At 44.2% G+C, this 21,456-nt stretch overlaps 1 protein-coding gene across 1 annotated transcript; it reads left to right on the forward strand.

Moving 5' to 3' along the window:
- The first annotated feature begins 1,879 nt into the window (after positions 1-1,879).
- wdr1 (WD repeat domain 1) lies at positions 1,880-21,241 on the forward strand. Its single transcript, XM_080528774.1, has 15 exons — positions 1,880-2,015; positions 2,507-2,628; positions 2,829-2,919; positions 3,188-3,335; positions 4,036-4,216; positions 6,929-7,006; positions 7,119-7,199; positions 11,615-11,848; positions 12,681-12,768; positions 14,608-14,764; positions 17,279-17,366; positions 17,636-17,746; positions 18,228-18,401; positions 18,625-18,769; positions 20,267-21,241. Exons 1-15 carry the CDS (start codon positions 2,000-2,002, stop codon positions 20,371-20,373), a joined length of 1,821 nt encoding a protein of 606 aa, XP_080384900.1. The 5' UTR covers positions 1,880-1,999; the 3' UTR covers positions 20,374-21,241.
- The last annotated feature ends 215 nt before the right edge of the window (positions 21,242-21,456 follow it).

Below are 21,456 nucleotides of genomic sequence, written 5' to 3' on the forward strand. Positions count from 1 at the left end.
ACATTGTTACCTAGTTAACTACAACACTACTTGACATTGTTACCTAGTTAACTACAACACTACTTGACATTGTTACCTAGTTAACTAGAACACTACTTTACATTGTTACCTAGTTAACTAGAACACTACTTTACATTGTTACCTAGTTAACAACAACACTACTTTACATTGTTACCTAGTTAACTAGAACACTACTTTACATTGTTACCTAGTTAACTACAACACTACTTTACATTGTTACCTAGTTAACTAGAACACTACTTTACATTGTTACCTAGTTAACTAGAACACTACTTTACATTGTTACCTAGTTAACTAGAACACTACTTAACATTGTTAGCAGGCTCACACAACAAGCTGTGTTAGTTGACTAGCGATGTGTACATTTCTCGAAAGAAAAGTCAAAGCATTAGAACGTGTCACATTTTTAAACAATCAATTACTTAAATTAGCCTTTGATTATGTTCGGGCCCGCCATCTAGTGGCTCAAATTTTTGTTGGGCCCGAGGCTAAACCTAATTGCCGACCCCTGCCTTACGCCGGGTGCACACAGGGCCATTGCGTTGCACCGGAAGTCATTCATCTCAATGCGGCCGTTGCGTTGATCAGTTGCCTTGCTCTGCATTGCGTTTCTTGACCGTCAGGGTGCGGCAATCAGTCAAAAAATGTCTGCTTTTTGCGTTGCCTTGGATCCGGAAGTAAACCGGAATAGTTTCTTGCCCGGAGCTCTCGCCTCAGATTTTAAATCCTCAATTTTGGCCGCCATTGGCTAAAATCTGTAATTTGGCTCTACAAGTGTTAATATGTCATTTTATGAAGTTTTTATATGTTTTCAGGCGAGAAAGTAACCATATATATTCACAAAATGTCTCCAGTTTATCAAAATAACCCGTTTATATATCTGATCTGACGTTTTTCCCCCACTTCTGTGGGAAACTTCGCTAGCAACACGAGTAGAGTTGTTGCGTCTGCATCGCATGTTGAAGTACGTCAAGTCCATCCCAACAGGTTGCGCCAGAACGAAGCAACGCAATGGCCCTGTGTGCACCTGGCGTTAGACTGTTTATGCCTTGGGCCGGCCCTGATAATAAACCCTTATACTTGTTACATCTTAGCTTCTGCTTTCCGTTTTATGCAGTGGGGAGGTTAGCCATGAAAGTGTGCTGTCAGATCAGGGTTCCATCAACATAGCTAAAGGACAATCCAGGGTTATTTTGATAAATCCCCCGAGATTTATAAAAAGATCCAGCCTTATTTTGACTTCATCAAAATAAGCCTGGATTCTCCTTTAGTGACGTTGATGGAATACCCGTCTGGTTGGGAAAGAAGGTTGTCCTGACACTTAACCAATGTTTTTTGGGGGTCAGACAAAAAGTTTAAGAACCGCTGATGTAGAGAATGAAAAGGGTGATGTTCATTTTATTTTATTACTTTAAAAAAATCCATTATTTTACTAGGGAGGCCTCTCATAATTTATTATCCGTGTTTGACCCGCCCAATGGTTTGACCAGACTATATACAGCTGTTTGACTACAGTACCGATATGTGTGGTGGTAAGTTATCTTTAGAATGTCGGTAACGGAGGATGCTTGCCACCCCAAAGGAATGTTGATGCTGTCATCGTGATATTTGGAATACCAAATGGTAGTGTGTGCTATCCTGTGATGTATAGCTAATTATTGAGATGACACAACCTTCACGACTTTTAAAGTGAATCTGATTACTTTGTCGGGTATCTTTTACCGTATTAGGTATTTTTGAACAACTACTAACTAGGCTAATATTCAAGTAGACGTCATTTCCTCACTGTGCCTAGTGGGCGACAGCTGGTCGCGTGGAGCCGAGTTGTCCATATATGGGCATAGCGAAGCGCAGGGAGCGCTGCTTCTCTTCCGTGTTTAGACGATTAAGAGTCTAGCCCAGCCGGTTGTAGGGACGTACGGACCAGGCAGGATTGGTGTTTAATTCATTCGGAGAAATTAATAGGAAATCAGCGAATATGCCATATGAATTGAGTAAGTGTACTTTGCCTTGTTGAATGAATATACCATAAAGGTGGACTAGTGCTCAGTCGCTTCCTGTACAGGAATGGGCCAGCCATTGATTGAAGTAGCTCGCTAGCTAGATGGCTAGCTGTGTAAGCACTAACCTCGCCCATCCTCAATAAGATTCCGTGGCAAGATAGCAAACTAGCTGTGTGTAGAGATCCATACTCCTACTGATACTTTTTGTGAGGCGGACTACGATAGGGAATCCATGCCTGACGCACTATGCGCGAACCCTAAACACATTTCTGAATCTTCTCCACAGAAAAAATATGCAACATTGTTATGACATGTCACAGAATGTGGGTGGGCACACTTGGCTGGAACGCGGAGCCACCCCAAGCCAAGAACAGGACCCATTTGTGTAGATCTTGTGTAGCTCTCCAAATCAAATGATTACAGCCTAATCGCGGTTTAATTGAGCAGTGTGAATTGACACATTTTCCTTGCCGTTCACACAGAGCATGTATTCGCCAGCCTCCCGCAGATGGAACGAGGGGTCGCCAAAGTCCTGGGTGGGGATCCCAAAGGCAACAACTTCCTATACACAAATGGAAAGAGTGTCATCATCCGAAACATCAATGTAATTTTTCCATCTCAATTGATGTTATTGTCATAAACTGTGATCAATGCCTTTTTTAAAATTAACATTTAATTCTAAAATGAATTGGGCTACGTATGTTTGGGTGCATGGAGGTCCAGTGTGTGATCAGGTCAGATAAACATACTACTCATGTCTCATGAGTTTTGCTCATTTCCCCTCATTGTTTCTCCCTCTGACAGAACCCGGCCATTGCAGACATCTACACAGAGCATCCTCATCAGGTGACTGTCGCCAAGTACGCTCCCAGTGGCTTCTACATTGCTTCTGGAGGTAACTATGGATGTTGATGTCTTGTTAAGAGCATGCTCTTCAAATATGTCAAAAGGCATGAATGCCAGCTCTCCACTTCCATCTCACATTGTTATTCACTGTCATGGATATAATGGGAATTATTTAATATGTGTGTCTTTTGTGAAGCAACTATATTTGGTCTTTTAATACTTAGTTTCTGTGGAAAATATACCTTCCTCATTTGCTGAATGTGCACATACATTTCCCCCCCCCACACCAGTCATATTAAATCCAATCCTTCCTGCAGATGTGTCTGGTAAAATCCGTATCTGGGACACTACCCAGAAGGAGCACCTGCTAAAGTACGAGTACCAACCCTTCGCCGGTAAGATCAAGGACATCGCCTGGACGGAGGACAGCAAACGGATCGCCTGTGTTGGAGAGGGACGCGAGAAGTGAGTGTCTTGGGTCCAGTGTAGACTGCCTTACAAACTTTGTGGAAACATACTGTAACTAATTTACTCTGGAGCAAAACCCTAACCTGTCTTATCCTGGAGCTGTTGTAATGTCGGTGTGCTGCTGTGCCGTGGGGTGTTCCTCCCAGGTTCTGTTGTAATGTTCGTGTGCTGCTGTGCCGTGCGGTGTTCCTCCCAGGTTCTGTTGTAATGTTGGTGTGCTGCAGTGCCGTGCAGTGTTCCTCCCAGGTTCTGTTGTAATGTTCGTGTGCTGCTGTGCCGTGCGGTGTTCCTCCCAGGTTCTGTTGTAATGTTGGTGTGCTGCAGTGCCGTGCGGTGTTCCTCCCAGGTTCTGTTGTAATGTTGGTGTGCTGCTGTGCCGTGCAGTGTTCCTCCCAGGTTCTGTTGTAATGTTGGTGTGCTGCAGTGCCGTGCGGTGTTCCTCCCAGGTTCTGTTGTAATGTTGGTGTGCTGCAGTGCCGTGCGGTGTTCCTCCCAGGTTCTGTTGTAATGTTGGTGTGCTGCTGTGCCGTGGGGTGTTCCTCCCAGGTTCTGTTGTAATGTTGGTGTGCTGCAGTGCCGTGCGGTGTTCCTCCCAGGTTCTGTTGTAATGTTGGTGTGCTGCAGTGCCGTGCGGTGTTCCTCCCAGGTTCTGTTGTAATGTTGGTGTGCTGCTGTGCCGTGCGGTGTTCCCCCCCAGGTTCGGGGCCGTGTTTCTGTGGGACACGGGCTCCTCTGTGGGAGAGATCTCAGGCCACATCAAAGTCATCAACAGCGTGGACATCAAGCAGAGCCGCCCCTACCGCCTGGCCACCGGCAGTGATGACAACACCAGTGCCTTCGCCGAGGGACCCCCCTTCAAGTTCAAGTTCACCATGAGCGTGAGTGTCAGAGATTCCCTTTTTTTCGTCATGAGTCGCGCTTTAAAAGTATGCGGCTTTAAAGCCATAACTGGTCATGAGTATAGCTTTACACCTGAAGCATCATTGTGGAGACCATGGGTCTTCAACTCTGGTTAGAGTGAGAGTGAGTGAGTGAGTGGGTGAGTGAGTGAGAGAGATCTTTCTTTCTTGTCTTGTTCAGGACTCACATTGTGATAAAGGAGAAGTATTCTTTTGTCATGTTGAGTGATTCTCAGTTCCTGCAGTTTATTCCATATTGGTGCTCTCAAAGCATGTATGCTTGTTCATATTACATAATCCACATCCCCTATAAATTCTTAGGAGTGTTTGGAAACAGCATTTGTTTACATGGAAAGCCACACCATGCTGGAAATCTGGCAGTTCACTATGCAGATAACTTATTTTTCACAAATGGATGTAGAAACTGTTTTGCTATTTCCCCCCCCAACTTGTAAGGAATTTTTGGAATGCTGTATGTGCCTGAACTTGGTTTCCACACATGGTTCCCAAACAATCACTTTTGGCCATTTAACCATGTCCGTTTGAGTGGTTATTAATCTGCATTTTTGTCTCATAGGGTAGTGTTGCAACAACTATTGTCATCCTGCTTATGTAATGCCCTGCCATGATTCCTTATGAAGCACATGACCTGTGGTAGGGCACTCCCCTGCTCTGGACAGGACAGAGCTGCTTTCTGACATGTATTGTTGGTTTTGATTAATAATGGACTGACTTATATAGCACCTTTATCCAAAGCGCTTTACAACGGCCTCATTCACCCGTTCTCACACACATTCACACACCAATGGCGGCAAGCTACCATGCAAGGCGCCGGCCCACTCACTAGGAGCAATTTGGGGTTCAGTGTCTTACCCAAGGACACTTCGACATGTGGCTACCCCGAACTGCCGAAGTGATAGTTCTCCCAAAGTACAGGAGATCACACATTCGATTCCTTACTTTTAACAGAGTCTACAGACAAGGATCCAACCGACACTTTTGTTGTTTTAATGTGCAACCACTAATCCAACTCAAATATGGCGTCTTACTCACTCCTCTTTGTCCTCTCCTTTTAATGCTGTTTAACTGTTTCATGTTTTCCTGTCGTCTTCCCTTTGTGTTTGTTCCAGATTGTACCTTTTGTACTGTTTGTGTTTGTCATGTATGTTGCAAATCGAATCAAATTGTATTTGTATAGCAGCGCATTTCTCACAAAATGTGACCCAATGAGCTTCACAAAGTGCAAAGAAGATAAAGCAACAACTGAGATGGACATTTAAACAGTGAGATTGAATAAGTAGGTTTTGAGGTCTCGCTTAAATGTTTCCAGAGTTTTGGACAATCTCAGGCTCTCAGGTAGGGGTGTTTCATAGTCTGGGAGCATATGTATATACTGAAAGCTGTCTCTCCATATCTCTTGTCCTGGCTTCTGGGATCGTTAGGAGTTCAGTGCCAGTAGACCTCAGGGGATCTTACAAGCATGTCCATTATGTATTTGAGTGCATGGCAGTGGAGTGATTTTATAGACTAGTAAAATAATCTATTCTATAACTGACATGGAGCCAGTGTAGTGATCTCAGGACTGGTGTGATGAGTGCTCTCCGCCTGGTCCTTGTAAGGACACGTGCAGCAGCATTCTGAACCATTTGCAGTTGACTAATCACTTTTTTTGGTAGACCTGTCAGCAGAACAGGAACCTGCAGGAACCTGCTGCAAACCTGTTTTATTTGAGTCAGGCCAGTCTAACTAACACATTTTAACATCTGGAATGTTCTTTTAAAAAAAAAATCTGTATAATAATAAATGAAATGAAAAATGTTTCGCCAACACTGCACATGTTGGCTTCTGCAGATGTGTATTTATGGAAAAAAGGTAGCGGTTTGTCTTAAATGTAAACCAACCATCTTGGATGAGATTGCTGTCAGAGAATGAATGTACAGTGGGGGGAAATAAGTATTGACATCAACATGTTGTCCAGTAAATGTATTTCCAATGAGCCTATTCAAGTGACATTTGCACCAGACTTTGGTATTAACTCAAACAATCCAGACAAAAAATCTAAACATTAAAGTCCATATGTAAATCAAGTTGTGTGTAATAAAGTGGGATGAAACAGGAAAAAAGTATTATTATTAGTAGAACACACTAAGAGAAATTAATTAAATACTTGGATACTTGGAGAGGCCGTTGTGTGTAATGACAGCTTCAAGGCGCTTTCTCAACTGACACCAGAGATGATAAACGGTCTCTCAGCCTCTCAGCAGGCCGGCCTGATATAGGCTACCGCTTATTTGAAAGAAACAAAAAGGGGCGTTATGTAACCAGGAGCAACAGTCGCGAAATTCCTCTGACGAGTTCCCCCGAGGGCCTCTAGAAGTAGGTTGTGTCGTGCTCTGTCTGTCTGTCTGTCTCTCTCTCTCTCTGCCTCTCTCTCTGCCTGTCTGTCTGTCTCTCTCTCTCTCTGCCTCTCTCTCTGCCTGTCTGTCTGTCTGTCTCTCTCTCTGCCTCTCTCCCTCTCTGCCTGCCTGTCTGTCTGTCTCTCTCTCTCTCTCTCTCTCTCTCTGCCTCTCTCTCTCTGCCTCTCTCTCTCTCTCTCTCTCTCTGCCTGTCTGTCTCTGTCTGAGAGAGAGGTGAGGCTCCTTGTTCTAGAACTAGCCTTCTCTAACAGTGCAGCTTCTCTCTCTCCTCCAGGACCACAGTCGCTTTGTCAACTGCGTGCGCTTCTCTCCAGACGGTCAGCGGTTTGTGACAGCGGGTGCTGATGGTCAGGTGAGTGAACAGGCCTACCTGGGACATTTAAATGATCACACATTAGTATTATTCACCTTCACCCCCCCCCACAAACTAGCGTTTGATTCTTACAATGTATTGTTTTCCACAGATCTTCCTGTATGACGGGAAGACAGGTGAGAAGATCGGTGCTCTGGGTGGAGAAAAGGCACATGAAGGAGGAGTCTACGCCGTAAGTTACTCAAATGCTTCAGCAGTTTTTCGCTTCCATTTATAAGAAGTTAAAGCTCATGATTGTGGTGATAACGTGTCTTTATTAGACACATATTCAAACCTCAGGTCAGCTGTCTTGATGTTAGGGCTGGGACAACGCGTCGACACGTCGACTTGCGTAATGTGCGTCGCAAATAAACAACATGTCTGCGACCAGTGGAAACATGGAGGAGGCTACTAGCTAATGTTACACAAGCAATGTAGCTCACCACAGTTTGTATGTCTTGCCTTCTGGTGTTAGTAACGTTAGCTATGTAGCTGGCTAGCTACGGTAGCCTATTGTCATTGTGGTGCTCGCACCTACGTTATCTAGCTCGTAGCTCGCATGCTACGTTAGCATCAATTTAGCTAATCATAACATAGCAGCGAGAGTAACGTTAGCTAGCCATGTAGCTACTAGCTAGCTATGTGTTGTGGTGATGGACAGACTTCTAAATGGCCAGGGTTTTTCCTGCATAGAGAATTATGAGGTGGCCGCCTCCGTCATATTTCTAGCTGCCTCCAGCTCTCGACAAACTGACGGTCGTATTTTCTACAAGCGTTGCACTCAGTGGATTTCTGTAATTTCTAACTGCAATTGCGGCACTGCGCCGACGTGATGGCGGGGGCGCTGTTTCGCAAATAAGTTAGCTTTCGTTTTTGCTAGCGAAATAGCTGATAGTATGTTGACTGCTCAAGGAGAATACATATTTGAAAGTACAGAATGCCTGAGAGCCTTATATTGCATTATATTACATTATATTTTGAATGGTCATCTGGTGCCTGAATATTGTGTTTTCCTTTACATAAATAATGACATTTCCACCATAAATTGATGCAGAAAGGGCACAAATTGGTGCATATCAATTCACCAGAATGCAAGAAATTAAGTGTTTGATGTTTAAGGACCCCCAGACAGCCCTGCTTCATGGGTCCCCCCCCGATGTCAAACACCACTGGTACCACCTCCGCCTCATTTTGAGCCAGAAAAAAACCTGATGGCCATGTTGGCATTCAAGTTGGCTAAACATAGCAGTGAGTCTGCCCTGTGTCTGGGGCTGTTTGACAGAGGCAGTTACAGTAGTAGTAGTAGTAGCAGGTCGCCGAATTAAAGGTGTCTGTGTTTAATTGCGGGCCCACAGACAGCCCCCATACATCAGCTGATCATTTAAAGGGGCGGCCGTCTGAGTAATGTGCATGTCACACGCTGCTTTGTTTTATAAGAGCAGCAGCTATTACCCAGAGTGCTTTATAAAGACACTGTTAAACAGAGAGAGACAATACAGCCATTATTTTTGGGGAAATTAAGTGATACATTAATCGAACAGTAAAAAATAATAATCGTTAGACTAATCGTTAAATTAGTCGTTAGAGTAATCGACTAATCGGAAAAATAATCGCTAGATTAATCGTTCGAAAAATAGTCGTTAGGGACAGCCCTACTTGATGTTAAATGAGGAAAGGAGCAGGGGTGCACATAACTGGTGCGCCAGTGCGCATGCGTCGCCAAAATGCATTCTGCGCGGCAGATCAGCGGCATGAACGCGCTCTTGCGCACCAACAGCTGGAAGCGCTGGGAGAGGAATTTACTTCCTCAAAATCCAACTGCTGACTGCTGCATCACTGCAAGCCCCACTAAGTAACTATCTGCCGTCCCCTCAGCCGAAGGCCCGACGAGTAATGCATCACAACAGTCGACCGACGACGACCACGGCGACTCCCCTCACGAAAACATTCGGAAAGTATCGTAACTCGTACTTTCATTCCGCGTATCGCGTATCGCACGGTTATCACGGTTATCACGCCGCACGTGAAAATTCAGCCCCGAACGACTCGTCGCTAAAAGGAAAAACAACACCACTTCACGTTTCTTTTCTCTGAAGCTTTCAGACGTTTGTTTTACAGCTGTTTTTCATTATCGCACCTCGACCCCTGACACAGGATATGGTTGGGAATTCTTTTAGAAAAAAAAGACTTTGTTGCACAATCAAAATAATGAGCTATTTAAAGTGATAGCCTACAACATCCTCTACCATGGTTGAAATTGAGGACAGTATTAACAGCAGTCAATACAGCAGTGATGATGATGATTACGCTTGTAGCATAAATAAATGCTTAGGCTGTAACTTTTTGTTGAAAAGTTGATTTCAGTGTTTACAGAACAGAGCAGTGCTTAAAGAGATGTCAGTTGATTTCATTGTGTTTAAAGAACAGACATTCAGTTAGTGCGTAAAGAGATGTCAGTTGATTTCATTGTGTTTAAAGAACAGACATTCAGTTAGTGCTTAAAGAGATGTCAGTTGATTTCATTGTGTTTAAAGGAGTCTGACAGACTTTCATGCTTAAAGAGCAGTCATTTGATTTTGCATTTGTTTCTTTTGTTTTGCACACAATCATTTGTTCGTTCATCTTTATTTATGAACAAATGTCATTTTGCTAATATAAGTTATCCATGTATCCCTTTTTCATCCATCCTGTGGGACGGGTCGTGACTCGCAAGCTCGGGGAGCACCAAGCAGCATCCCTAGGTGCTCCTCTGAGCACTGGCCCCAAAAAGTTATGTGCACCCCTGGAAAGGAGGCTCAACTAGGGCTACGTTCACACGGCAGGTCTTGATGCTCAATTACAATTTTTTACACAGATCCGAATTTTTTGTTTGGCAGTTCACATTACTTTTAAAATGTGACCTATATTTGACCTACATTGACTAGTGTGAACATGCCACGGCCCTGAACAATAACAATGACGTCAGGATGTCACGCGCAGCGCACTGTTTACAGAAGTAACCATGGATAATAATAATACATTAGACTTATATAGCGCTTTTCTAGACACTCAAAGACGCTTTACAAACTGAAAAGATGGAGTAGTAATAATAAAAAGAAACAAAAAAATAAATGAAAAAGTATAGGGGTCTAATTAATTTTTAGATTACTAAATCTAAGTCTCTTTGTAGGATACAGGTCTACTCTGTATACAGCAAGTATATGTATATGTAGATTTATGATATATAATATATATGATAACATGATAACATATATAGGATAACATGATAACATTACAACCAGTTTAATTTTCAAGTTTTTGTGCAGCGGAAGCCGTCAAAGATATGAGCAAGTGCGTCTAGAGTGCAGGGTTGCCAGATGGGGCGGGTTACCGCCGAATGGGCTACTGGATTTAGCGGTTATAGACTGGTTAGGCTGTAAATTGTCAATCCCATCTGGCAACCCTGCTAGAGTGACGTAGAAGTCGCATTAAACGCGACTTGACAGTTCAGACGGGAGCGCGTTGCTAAATATCAGATATGTATCCGATATAATACCACCTCTGAACGCGACCCAGGTCGGATTTTAAAAAGTCAGATTGCATGTGACTTGTGCTGTTCAGGACCTAGATTTCGCAGACGACCTCGCACTACTCTCCGAAAACCACACACACTTGCAACAGAAGACAGATAGGCTACAGACTAACAGTGACCAGCTTGGACTCAAGATCAACATCGGGAAAACTAAGACCATGAAGCTAAACCAGAAAACACATGACCCAATCACACTCAGGGGAAAGGCCATAGAGGACGTGGAGCACTTCACATACCTAGGGAGCAACATCAGCAGGGATGGAGGAGCAGACAGGGACATAGTAGCACGCATCAGCAAAGCACAAGTAGCCTTCAATATACTCAGGCCCATATGGCTGTCCAAGCAACTCTCCAACAACACAAAGCTACGGATCTTCAATACCAATGTGAAGACTGTCCTGCTCTACGGCTCTGAAACGTGGAGGACCACTGAGGGCCTCACAAGCAAGATCCAGGTGTTTGTCAACAAATGCCTGCGGTACATCCTCAAGCTGTGGTGGCCCATCAGAATCACAAATGAAGAGCTGTGGAGAATAACAAACCAGGACAGCATAGCTACCACCATCAAAAGGAGAAAGTGGAGCTGGATAGGGCACACCCTTAGGAAGGACTCCAACAACATCACTAGACAGGCCTTGGACTACAACCCGCAGGGGAAGAGGAAAGCTGGAAGGCCGAAAAACACCTGGAGACGTTCCACACTCCAAGACCTAAAGAACATCGGGGTGAGCTGGCAAGAAACAAAGGCCCAGGCCCAAAAGAAAGTGAGATGGAGAGCTCTGGTGGACACCCTATGCCCCTCAACGGGGTGAAGAGGACTAACTAACTGTGCTGTTCACGCAGTCATGCATAAATCAGACCTGAGTCGCGTGTCGGCCAAAAAAACGGATTTGGGTCACATTTCACTGCCGAACAAAGCCTAAATGACTTAGACAAAAAAATCCCCCCCCCCCCCCCACACACACACACACACACACACACAACATCCAATTGCAATGACATTGAGAGACTGTTCCCTTCCCCTCCGCTCCTCCCAGGTGAGCTGGAGTCCAGACAGCTCCCAGCTCATCTCCGCCTCCGGGGACAAGACGGTGAGGCTGTGGGACGTGGCCACCAGCACGGCCCTCACCACCTTCAACCTGGGCGCCGACGTCCTGGACCAGCAGCTGGGCTGCCTCTGGCAGAAGGAGCACCTGCTCAGCGTCTCCCTCTCCGGCTACATCAACTACCTGGACAAGAACAACCCCGACCGCCCACTACGCACCATCAAGGTCAGACTCAAAGCGTTGGGGGGGGGGGTTACACTTCACAGGCGTTAGGGGGGGGGGTTACACTTCACAGGCGTTAGGGGGGGGGGGTTACACTTCACAGGCAGGGAAGCAGTGGTGGAAGAAGGACTGGGTCAACTCTGGATGTTGACCTACTTGACTTCATTGAATTGAGTTTTACAGGGAAAAGGGTGCACATTCATGAACAGTTGTGTTAGTCCAGTTTTAGCTAGTCTCGGCAGGTGTTGGAGGAGGTGGAGGGTGAGGTGGCAAGCTAAGCCCAGGTGCTAACAGTGCTAGTTTAGCACAGTAGGCAGGTAGTGTAGCACAGGTGCTAACAGTGCTAGTGTAGCACAGATGCTAACAGTGCTAGTGTAGCACAGTAGGCAGGTTAAGGCTATCAAGTCCATCAAGTGTGTAACAAGGTATGTTGGTTGGTATGGGTGGTGGAGAGAGAAGGAACAAGGCTGGGGCAAAAGTGTTCCGCCTCCTGTTTGTTATGAATATGATTTTGTCTGCGGAAATTGGTTTCCCTATGCACCTAAGCCGTTAATATTCATGTTACACTTAACATATTTATTTTTACTGGTGACAGCATGTCTATGCCGATCACTTGTTATTCATCACCAGTTCAGTAACAGGAATACAAACGGTCTCTTCAGAAGCTGCCAATATGCCATAGTTGAGTTTTTTGGGAAGCCAACAATGCCATGTTTGTGCCCAAACTGAAAGGCGTTGCAAATAGATTTTTTTTTTTTGTAATATTCAACGACAATAAGAGTCTTGACGGGTTTTGATGGTTCTGGTAAACATGAATGATGTCTCATATCTACAGGGTCACTCCAAATCCATTCAGTCTTTAACGGTTCACAAGAATGAGGGTCGGACCTACATCTACACTGGCAGCCATGACGGACACATCAATATCCTTCACTGGGGAAGCTCACCTGCTGTACATTGACATGGGCTGTAGTTCCAGCATACGTTTCCCTTACGCAGTGTTGTGGTGAGTGATGGGCACACACCCAGGTGGCATGCAGAACCCTGGTCTCCAAGCATGAGGGACATTTCTTTTCTTTTTTTCTTTTGGAGAGGAGAGAAGAGGAGAGGAGAGGAGGAGAGAAGTTGAGGAGGTTAATGTCAGAGGAGGGAGGATGGGGAGAGGAGGAGAGGAGGTTAATGTCAGAGGAGGGAGGGAGGGAGAGAGGGGGGAGAGGAGGAGAGGAGGTTAATTTCAGAGGAAGGAGGGAGAAAGGGAGGGGATGTGGTGGACAGGAGAGGGTTAATATCAGAGGAGGGAGGGGAGGAGTTGAGTATTGTTTGTGGTTTGCACTTAAATCCCCAGTATCACATTTTGTTTCTGGCGACAGCCACTGATATCATTTCCAAACAAGCACCTCTCTCCCTGTTATGTTAGGCCTTTTTGAAAGGATGAATTAATTGATTTATTTTTTTACCAAACCTAGGAGGGTACAGACATTTTGTGATTTCGCTTGTGTTTGGAGAAACTTACCAGCACCTGTAATACACTCATCAGTCTACAGTGGAAGAAATTAGGGAACACATGCAATCGCCAACTATAACCCCTTTCACACACAAGCTTTCCCATTACATTCCATGGAAGTTACCTGGTATGGGGCATGTGTGAACAGAATCCCAAGGGAAAACGGCTCAGGCAATTTCAAGACCTTGTGTGATTCCATGGAAAATGCAGGGAAGGCTTAGTTGTGAACAGAGGCATGAACATTGCCTGGTCCGGCACATAAAGGGTTACGCATGTCTGACACAAGACGTTTTCACGTGGAACAAGTTAACCAATCACAGCGAGGAGTTCCTCCCTTGGTTCTTTTGGTTCACTCAGCTAATGTTAAGGAGTTGGCTAGTTAACCCACATCACATCAGCCAAAGTAGTGATAAATATAATTCCACAACTGGATAATACTTCATTTCCAATCATAGTTAGCTAGCTTACGTACTTAGCTAGCTTACTTACTTACCAAATGTACATTTTGTGATAGTCGCATTACGGAGCACCCACACCATCTCCTCCCACAGCTGTCCTGCATCACGCAGTCTGCAGGGAGAGAGCCTGAGAGAACTGCCCCAGAACCTGAATATCACTACTACTAAATATACTTCCACAACTGGATACTACTTCATTTCCAATCATATTAGGTAGCTTTCTTACTGACTTAGCTAGCTTACTTACTCAGCTAGATTACTTATCAAATGTTCATTGTTTACGCAGTGCGAACCAGTGGCATTTTCAGTCACTCCCTCGCTTCAACTGTGCTACTCAGGCCGACAACATAGTGTGGCTGCGCTGTTCCGTCTGTTTAATGTTACTAGTAATATGTCTAATTGAGTTAACTTAAATACATGATCACTATTGCGTATGTAATTTACACACACCCAACTGTGCCTGAACAAAGGCCATAGCAACTGCCGCTCTTCCCCTCATATGGCAGTCTCATGCGCCTGTCTGGTTCAAATTCTACTCCGTTCCAGTTCTGCATCCAGTTGCATGCGTGATTCAAGTAGCTCGTGCAAACCTGGGAATGCCATTGACATGTTTTTAAAGGCACAACACAGGAATGTTAGGGCATTTAGCTTGTGTGTGAACGGTGAAAATCACTGGCGGTCCGGGTTCGGATTCCATGTAATTTACAGGGTGAAACTGTGAAAAGGGCTAAAGTTGTCCTTTTTAGTTCAGCTCAACCACCCGCTCCTGGTGTAAAGCTATCCTTAACCCAACCCTCCACATTACTGGGATGCTGAGACCGGGGAGAACGACGAATTCTCAGGGAAGGGCCACAGCAACCTGGTGACCAAGATGGTGGTGGACGAAGACGACCAGCTGGTGACGTGCAGCATGGACGACACTGTCCGCTACACCAGCCTGACCAAGCAGGAGTACAGGTGAGCGACACTACAGAGCCACACATTACAGAGCACACTACAGAGCCACACTACAGAGCCACACTACAGAGCCACACTACAGAGCCACACTACAGAGCCACACTACAGAGCCACACTACAGAGCCACACTACAGAGCCACACTACAGAGCCACACTACAGAGCACACTACAGAGCCACACTACAGAGCACACTACAGAGCCACACTACAGAGCCACACTACAGAGCCACACTACAGAGCCACACTACAGAGCACACTACAGAGCCACACTACAGAGCCACACTACAGAGCCACACTACAGAGCACACTACAGAGCACACTACAGAGCCACACTACAGAGCCACACTACAGAGCCACACTACAGAGCCACACTACAGAGCCACACTACAGAGCCAACTACAAAGCCACACTACAGAGCCACACTACAGAGCCACACTACAGAGCCACACTACAGAGCACACTACAGAGCACACTACAGAGCACACTACAGAGCCACACTACAGAGCCACACTACAGAGCACACTACAGAGCCACACTACAGAGCACACTACAGAGCACACTACAGAGCACACTACAGAGCACACTACAGGCCACACTACAGAGCCACTCTACAGAGCCGACCCGAACCACTACCGTCCTGCTGCCCAGATCTTCATCTCACACAGTATTTTCCAGCGCGATGCAGAAACATTAAGATAACATAAACAGGCCGCCACATCACAGCTCCCGGTTGTGTTTCCCCCAAAGCTTCGTAGCTTCATTTCTCCTGACCAAACCCATCAAAACCGTGAGATAGTAACAGTTAAGCCCAATTCATACTTCTGCATCGAATTTACGCGCGGCTACGCCGTAGCCTACGCAAGGGCTCTCCCAATTTATAGCTCTGCGTTGGTCGGTCTGCGTCGCGTTGGTCGGTGTACTCATAGCGGCATAATAGCGATCAAAAAACGTATTTTTGTTAATCTTGTTGTAAAGAAAATGTCTAATGCATTGAAATGACAGTAAACTAAGATAATAAGATGGTTATCATAATTTTTCTAATCTTTATTAGTAAGTAATTACAGAAAAAGTAAATGACATTTCTGTCATGGCTTCCGCATTTACGAGAGAGTCGGAATGTGTCGCTACCAAGCGGACCAATCACAGTTCTTATAGATAACTTTACATTAAATATGTCTATCATAAATATCATTTAAACCCAACGAACAGCCATGGGGCTCCCTGTAACTAATCATTTATTTCTAAATAAACAGGATTGTACATCTCGTAAATGTGAATCGCGCTCCTTATGGGAAGGCTGTGCCTGACGCTTCCATGGGGCGCTCCGTTGGAACGATGTACTCATAGTGGCATAATAGCGAATTTTTTTTTTATGCTTGTTGTAAATAAAAGTTCTATGATGCATTGAAATGACATTAAACTAAGATAATACGATGGTTATCAGATTTTTTCAAATCTTTATTAATAAGTAATTACAGTGGCTTCCGCATTTTGGCCTACGAGAGTCGGAATCATGTCGGAATCATGTGCTACCAAGCGGACCAATCACAGTGCTTACGGTCTGTGTAGGCACTGTCGTAGATTTTACGCAGAAGTATAAATTGGGCTTTACAAAATGAAACTTTTCAGATCAGCCTTCTGTGCGTGAAAGAACAACATTGGTTAAATGAACAGCTCTGATGGAGGAGAGGGGGGTGACCCCAGCTCTGTTCTTCTCAGTAGTATGAAAGGGGTTTAGGTGTATGAGGCCTTAGAGCCCCACAGATATTTACCACTTTGATAAAAATGTCTCTTTGGCTGGAACAAACAGTTGAAATAACAGTCTAGGGCAGCGGTTCCCAACCTTTTTGGACTCATGGCCCACTTAAAAATCTCAAAAGTATTCACGGCCCACACAGGCATTTTACGGACGCGCACAAACATTTTTTCATCATTATTCTCTTATTCTTATTGGATATTTCATATGCATCATCATACAGTCATCATACATACAGTGCAGTAGAACTAGTAGCAGCACACTGATTATGCATTTTTTAAGGTTTTAAAGAGAAGAATACAGTACCATGAATATATTTTTTTAATTAAAACGTTTTTGTAAAAAATAAAATAAAATAAAATATATATATACTACAGGTATATATACCTATATATATATTAATTTTTTTGCCCATGATTTGGCGGCCCACTTGCAGTACCCTCGCGGCCCATAGGTTGGGAATCGCTGGTCTAGGGGGGTAGTCTAACAGTGGATGATCAAACTGGGTCACAGCAAAGTTGCATTGAACAGCAAACCACTGATGACAATATGCAGTGCACTGGATATGTGGAATTCTCATTTGGCATAGTACGGAGTAAGTCACTGTGCAGATAAAATAAATACATGTTCGGTAAATAAATGTTTAACACCATGATCATTTGAATAGAAAAGGATACATCAAAAGTAAACCTGTTGCTGTAGCAAAAACAATAATTTGGACTCTTGAGGTGAAATGTGACACACTTGTGGTGTTTGCAGTGCTTCTGACTTGGTGAAGATGGATGTCCAACCCAGGTGTGTCTCTGTAGCATCAGGAGGACTGGCGTTGGCAGTGTGCATCGGACAGGTACAAATGTCTACCCGTTACTTGTGCAAATGTGTATTTTATTCTGACTTGGACATTTTTTCTGTCACTTTTCTCCAATAATACCTGTCAATTCTAGTATGTTTCATAGTTTGGGTAGTCAGCATTGGTGTCAATTCTCATCAATGGTGTATTCATCTCATGAACTCCTCATATAAAAAAAAAGACTCCCCGATTTAATAAATGGTGACCACATCCAGTGTGGCGTAGGTTTAGCTGATTGATGGATGTGTTTCTGTGTTGTGGTTCAGCTGGTCCTACTGAAGGATAAGAAGAAGGTGTTCACATTGGACAACCTGGCTTACGAGCCCGAGTGTGGAGCCATCCACCCAGGGGGCGGCACTGTGGCAGTAGGCGGAGCAGTAAGTAGCATCAACTGGGAAATGTAGTGTTTGGATCTGTAAGATTTAGATCCTGTTGGGAGACAAGCTAATTAGGAATATAGATAATTAATATTATCTTAGAACAGGTTTTTTTCACCATACCCAGTGATGGTGAGTGATCAAGTTAAGTGTGACAAGAACTGTCAAACCGTTTAACATACAGGTTGGTAGGACATGAAGATGGTCATGCTTTGTGCACTGCTCCAGACTGGGGGGTAGATGTGGTTCAGACCACACGGCTGGCATGGACTTGCTCGGCTGCCTGATACAAGTAAAATATTCCTTAAACTGAGAAGTTGTTTGTCACTGTCCTTTTATTTTCTTACAGATTAGAAAAAAACTAGAGTTAGGGGGGAGATGCTCCCTGATTGGGGGAGGCAGACACAGTTCATCTTGCTGTTTCCTATTGAACTGAACATTATTCATTCTTGTCCGTCCGTCCGTCCCCCCCCTCCATCAGGATGGAACAGTCCGTTTCTATTCCATCCAGGGCAACACTCTTAAAGAGGAGGGGAAGACCATGGAGGCCCATGGGCTGGTCACAGACATGGCCTACTCCAAAGACGGGGCCTACCTCGCCGTCACGGACGACAAGAAGGTGGTCACGGTCTTCACCGTGGCAGATGATTATTCGGTATGTCGGCGTTTCCGGTTATGACAAAGGTTATAGCGACTGTCTTTGAATGTTGGACTACATTGTACTACAAGCATCATTTCCTCAAGGATTTCTAGATATTAAACAATGGTGAATGTGGCAGTGTGAATGAGTGGAGTTTCGAAACATTTCCAACGTGGATCTTGTTACCAGTTTATCTCCCCCCTCCCCCCTCCCCCCCCCCCCCCCCCCCCCCCCTTAGGTCAAAAATGAGTTTTACGGACACCACGCTAAGATCGTCTCCTTGGCCTGGTCACCTGACAACGAGCACTTTGCCAGCGGCGGGATGGACATGATGGTCTACATCTGGACAGTGAATGACGCTGACAAAAGAGTGAAGATCCCAGGTCAGTGGACACAATAATTTAGAGGACACATACCTGGGTGGTATTTCATCAATGTTGCTAAAGGAAGATCCAGGCTTGTTTTTGATCAATCTCATGAGACTCTTATGAGAGATTTTTTTTGGGGGGTTAAATCTCATATTTAAGAAAATATTTAACAAAATAAGCCTGGATTTTCCTTTAGTGATGTGACACAGAATTAATGACTAGGCTGATGATGTGGTCTGGAGTAGACTGAACTCAGACCCAGTAGAAGCTGCTGTAGCTGACACTCGAATCCAGATCCACATATGAATTGTTACTTGCTAATCTCTCATAATATTTTCTAGATCATTGAACAAAATGCGTTATATTATTGTACTTGCTGGATGGATGTACCCGGCTAATTTGAATTCATAAATTAATGAACGGAAATAACTAGATCGCAATGATTTATTGAAACGTGAATAAAACAAACACTGAAATTAACGGAATTGAAATAAACGGAAGTAATTAAAATGTTTCTCTTCTTCAATACTTGGCATGTCCCTCACCAACATGATGAACTCCCCTTCCTCATCCCTTGTTTCTCTGCTTTTCCCCCCCGCAAAGCCATAAGACAGAGCATCTCTTCCTCATCATCGGTGGAACGAGCCCGCGTTCATACCAGTGTATGTATATGTATATTCATACCGCGGGCTCGTTCGCCAGACAGCGCCAACGTTCTGAGGTTTCCGAACGTGAACCGGCACGGTTCTTTGCCGGTGTGAAAGCCCTATGTGAGAGCCTTAACCATATCCGCAAATGTAGAGTGGACACTATGGAAACTAAAGGTGTTGTCTATGGGCATGTGGGTTTGTGAGGAAGTTCCCTACGCCACGCATCTAAGGCGCTTATTTGGTATCAACTAAGTTGCTCGGGTTATCTTAATAAAAAAAATAAAAAGAGATGTTTATGAACATATTTGCACGCCCAATTTAGCCAAGTCAGTTGTTACACCTAAAGGACTCAGATGGTTGATGATGATAATAATAATAATACATTAGACTTATATAGTGCTTTTCTAGACACTCAAAGACGCTTTACAAACTGAAAAGATCGAGTAGTAATAATAAAAAGAAACAAAAGGTAAATAGAAGAAAGTATAGGTGCCTAATTAAGGTAATGCTGGGGACACATGGGAAGGGAAGGGGGAGAGGGTTAACTGGTGAAGGCCAGCTTGAAGAGGTGAGTTTTGAGGGCCTGTTTAAATGTTGGGAGGTAGATAGATAGATCCTAGGTATAACAGGCATTACACTGCCACGAAACAGTATTGCTTCCATGTTCACAAGTCTCACAAATCTCACGTCCTCTGAACACTTGACCGCCCTCCGAAACACCGATATTAACCAGCTACAATGTGAAAAGCTCGCAGTTCAGTGGCACAGGTGGGGGGTTTTCAACCTGAGTAGTGAGTTACATAGGGACGAGTGGTTTAGCCACCGTTGTTGAAGTGACATGACTGTACCCGTCTCTCCACAGACTCCCACCGGCTGCACCATGTCAGTGGCTTGGCCTGGATAGACGAGCACACCTTAGTGACCACCTCCCACGACGCCAGCGTCAAGCAGTGGACTATTGCATTCTGACCTGCCTGGGCACGCACAATACCAGATCTCAAGGGACAAGGACTACTGTAGACCTCTCTCTTACTCTCATAGTCGTACAATATGTTCTGTATCTAATTTTCTGGTCTTTATCGTCAGCAACCCCTGAACTTGTGGATTGTTTATCATGGCAGGGGAAAAAAGCTATTATCTGAAACAAACAAACAAACAAAAAAATCCCGTAAGCTGTATTATTATTTGATGCTTTTAATTGTTAACTAATGCACCAACAGAGCATATAACACAAATAGAAGCACTTGACATCTATTGAGCTTTTCTGCACAAGAAAAACTTCTATGGTCAACATTCCAGAGGCGTGAGCCTTCTCAGTTCAAACTGAAATGCCTGTCTGCAAAGTTGGGCTCAATTCATTCCCAGTCAGTTCAGAGGATGAGCTGAAATTACATTTATGAATTGAATAAAATCCTGTAAACAAAAAAAAGAATGGAAGTGTATTTCAGTCATATTCCATAATTGAACTGAGAAGTAATTGGTCCTCAATTGTGCCCCGCCAATTCATGTCTTCACTAAAGGTGGCCGTTACGATTTGTATGGGGGTGGGTGTCTTCTCTTTTTGCCATGTCTTTCTTTGGCTTCATAAAACATGTCTTTGTCACACAATCATTGTTTGAACGGATGTGGTTGGGGGAGCAATAACAGGAACTTAAAAAAAGAAATTAATATCATGTATACAATCGAAATGCTGTGTGTTAAATGAACTCCTGTACTGTTGCTGTGTTTCTGTTTCGGCTCATGATGTGTCTCACTATCCTTTTTTGATGCATCCACTTTTTCCACAGAGTGGATATGGTTCATAATAATATTAATGAGAATAAAAAACAACACTTTTTATGCATTTCTAACAACTCATGACCATTTCCTGCAATTCATCCCTGCAACAGTGTTGTGCTTGTCCTCATATTTCATCAACATGAAGGGCTTTACTTTCTGGGGTCACATGGTAGAACAAAATGATTTGATGTGTGAATCCGTTCCCTCGTTTAGTAATCGGTTCCCTCTGTTTAGTAATTCGTTCCCTTGGTTTAGTAATTCGTTAGGGTTAGA

The sequence above is a fragment of the Nansenia antarctica genome (assembly GCF_963989245.1).
Source record: "Nansenia antarctica genome assembly, chromosome: 4".
Classification (NCBI taxonomy): domain Eukaryota; kingdom Metazoa; phylum Chordata; class Actinopteri; order Argentiniformes; family Microstomatidae; genus Nansenia; species Nansenia antarctica.

Bases quoted from the DNA above. Each gene is read 5' to 3' on its own strand.
- wdr1 (XM_080528774.1), top strand. The intron at 17,367-17,635 runs GTACAAATGTCT...GTTGTGGTTCAG, and splicing joins TGGCAGTGTGCATCGGACAG to CTGGTCCTACTGAAGGATAA. The intron at 18,402-18,624 runs GTATGTCGGCGT...CCCCCCCCTTAG, and splicing joins CCGTGGCAGATGATTATTCG to GTCAAAAATGAGTTTTACGG.